Raw genomic sequence first — 1,860 nt, 5'->3', positions numbered from 1 at the left:
ACAAGGACAGACTAGAGCTGATAATCTACACTGAATCGTTCTAGGAAACAATTTGCATACTATGTGTGACTAAGGAGTAGGGACACGCTTCGATCTTTATGTCTCAAGTAAGCTTATAATAAGAATTTGTGTTCAAGGACTCCTAGGCGCAAAACATTTTATCTCAACAAATTAAGGTCCTTATGAAGGCCAAGCTCCAGTAGCAAGATTTTTGTTTGATTATTTTTGAATCAAATGGACGCTCAACATTACTGATAGACATACAAACTGTTTGGGTCTGGAACCTTTTTCCTATAAATACACTACGTGAAAATCCCAGTTTAGCCTCTAACTTATTTTTGGGCTGGCAAAATAGAGAGGTTCAGGCACGTAAGAATCAAGACAGGAACACAATCAAGCTTGGCATCTCTAGAAAGGTCTTTCAAAAGGGAAGTTTTACACTACTTTAAATAATTTTATTTAGTGTGTACTCCATGCAATTCTATAGTTTATCACACAAATTTATGTTACTGATTAATTAATTCTTTTTTCCAGAGCTTGTTTAGAAAACATAAGATTCCTTTAAGCTGCCAAGATGCTCAAAATTAAACACACGTGTAATGACAACTATAATACCACGAGGAACTTCACATCATTTCAGAATATATATAATGACATTGCAGGTAATAGCAGGATTTCTCTCAGCATCAGTAAGTCACACTGAAGTTTCACTATGATGGGATCATTCATTATGAACTGACTTCACAAGAAATATTTCTCATGACAGAAAGGTTGTGTACGTATACTGCTTTCTTAACAGAACAGAAACAAACAGAAAGCTACATGAAAATATGTCCCAAACCATTTCACCATCAGGCGTTACCCCAGCATGATGTTAACGACGCACGTCACAAACAAAATGTGGAAATTTGATTTGCCTACGCTTACCACTAAAGTTTCTCCTCTCACAACTGACAGAACTGTGTCAGGCACAGCGTTTTAGCAAATACCATTAGTCTGGAATTTGCCTGTTCATACTTATGGTACCAGAAAACCTTATGGCCGAAATGACCTATGATATCTAGTTTTGCATAATATGTATGGCTTAGCCTACTGTAAGGTAATATTAGACGTTGGCCGCTCAGTTGATTCTAAGTCACACTCTGCAGTGAGAATGAAAAAATAAGATGTGACTTGAGCTCAAGTGCATGAACTCAAAAATGGCAACAGACCGTTTCTCTCTGTGAGTGAAGATGTTTTTTCAATACAGCCACCAATGGTAATACAACATTTAAAGTCGATGCACGGGTTTATAGGCTTATCTTCACACAGAAGCCAGTGAAACACTGCACCAAGGGACAGGGTCCTCAAAATAAAATCCAATATGGCCACTGATGGGTAGTTGTCTTTTGACTTAAAATCGCCTTATCTTTTACCACGCCTGTCAGTCGCACGCATACACCTGTTATACTCGTACTTCAAAAGAAGTTGACACGGTGACAGTCATCTGCGTGTATCCAACCCTGAAACATTCTTCACGGCAGAGAGATCCACATGCTATTAGACCACCCCGTCAAGGCCAAACCACAGTCATCCACAGCCACCAAGAGACAGACAGGTAGAGCGGTGTGCCAGCACTATCCACTTACCTTCTTTATTAAGCCTCATAACCTCCCTGCTTTTTCCACCCTCCTTTCCAGCCTCTTCTAGATCTACACCTGCAGAAGAGAAGCAGAGTCAGGAAGCGTCGAGGGCCCAGAGGTGTGCATTTATTGTTTGGCGGGGGGAGGAGGAGAGGTGAGGAGGTGAGCGGTGTTTCCATTTGCAACAGCAAAAGCACAATGGTCGGAGCATCTGCCAGGGAGCGGAACCGCCGGGCCT

General features: G+C 41.0%; 1 protein-coding gene across 1 annotated transcript in view; it reads right to left on the bottom strand.

Moving 5' to 3' along the window:
* LOC104624755 (ataxin-7-like protein 1) overlaps positions 1–1,697 on the bottom strand; it is a gene marked incomplete at both ends in the record, with an annotated part of 82,741 nt that extends 81,044 nt beyond the window's left edge. Inside the window, one exon of the mRNA XM_010292202.1 lies at positions 1,629–1,697. Coding sequence (XP_010290504.1) covers positions 1,629–1,697 — 69 coding nt within the window. The remainder of the gene's footprint in view (positions 1–1,628) is intronic.
* Between the last annotated feature and the right edge of the window lie 163 nt (positions 1,698–1,860).

The sequence above is a fragment of the Phaethon lepturus genome, unplaced genomic scaffold, assembly GCF_000687285.1.
Source record: "Phaethon lepturus isolate BGI_N335 unplaced genomic scaffold, ASM68728v1 scaffold10788, whole genome shotgun sequence".
Lineage (NCBI taxonomy): Eukaryota > Metazoa > Chordata > Aves > Phaethontiformes > Phaethontidae > Phaethon > Phaethon lepturus.
The sequence above is the reverse complement of the archived record's forward strand: the minus strand, read 5'-3'. Positions and strand labels throughout refer to the sequence as shown.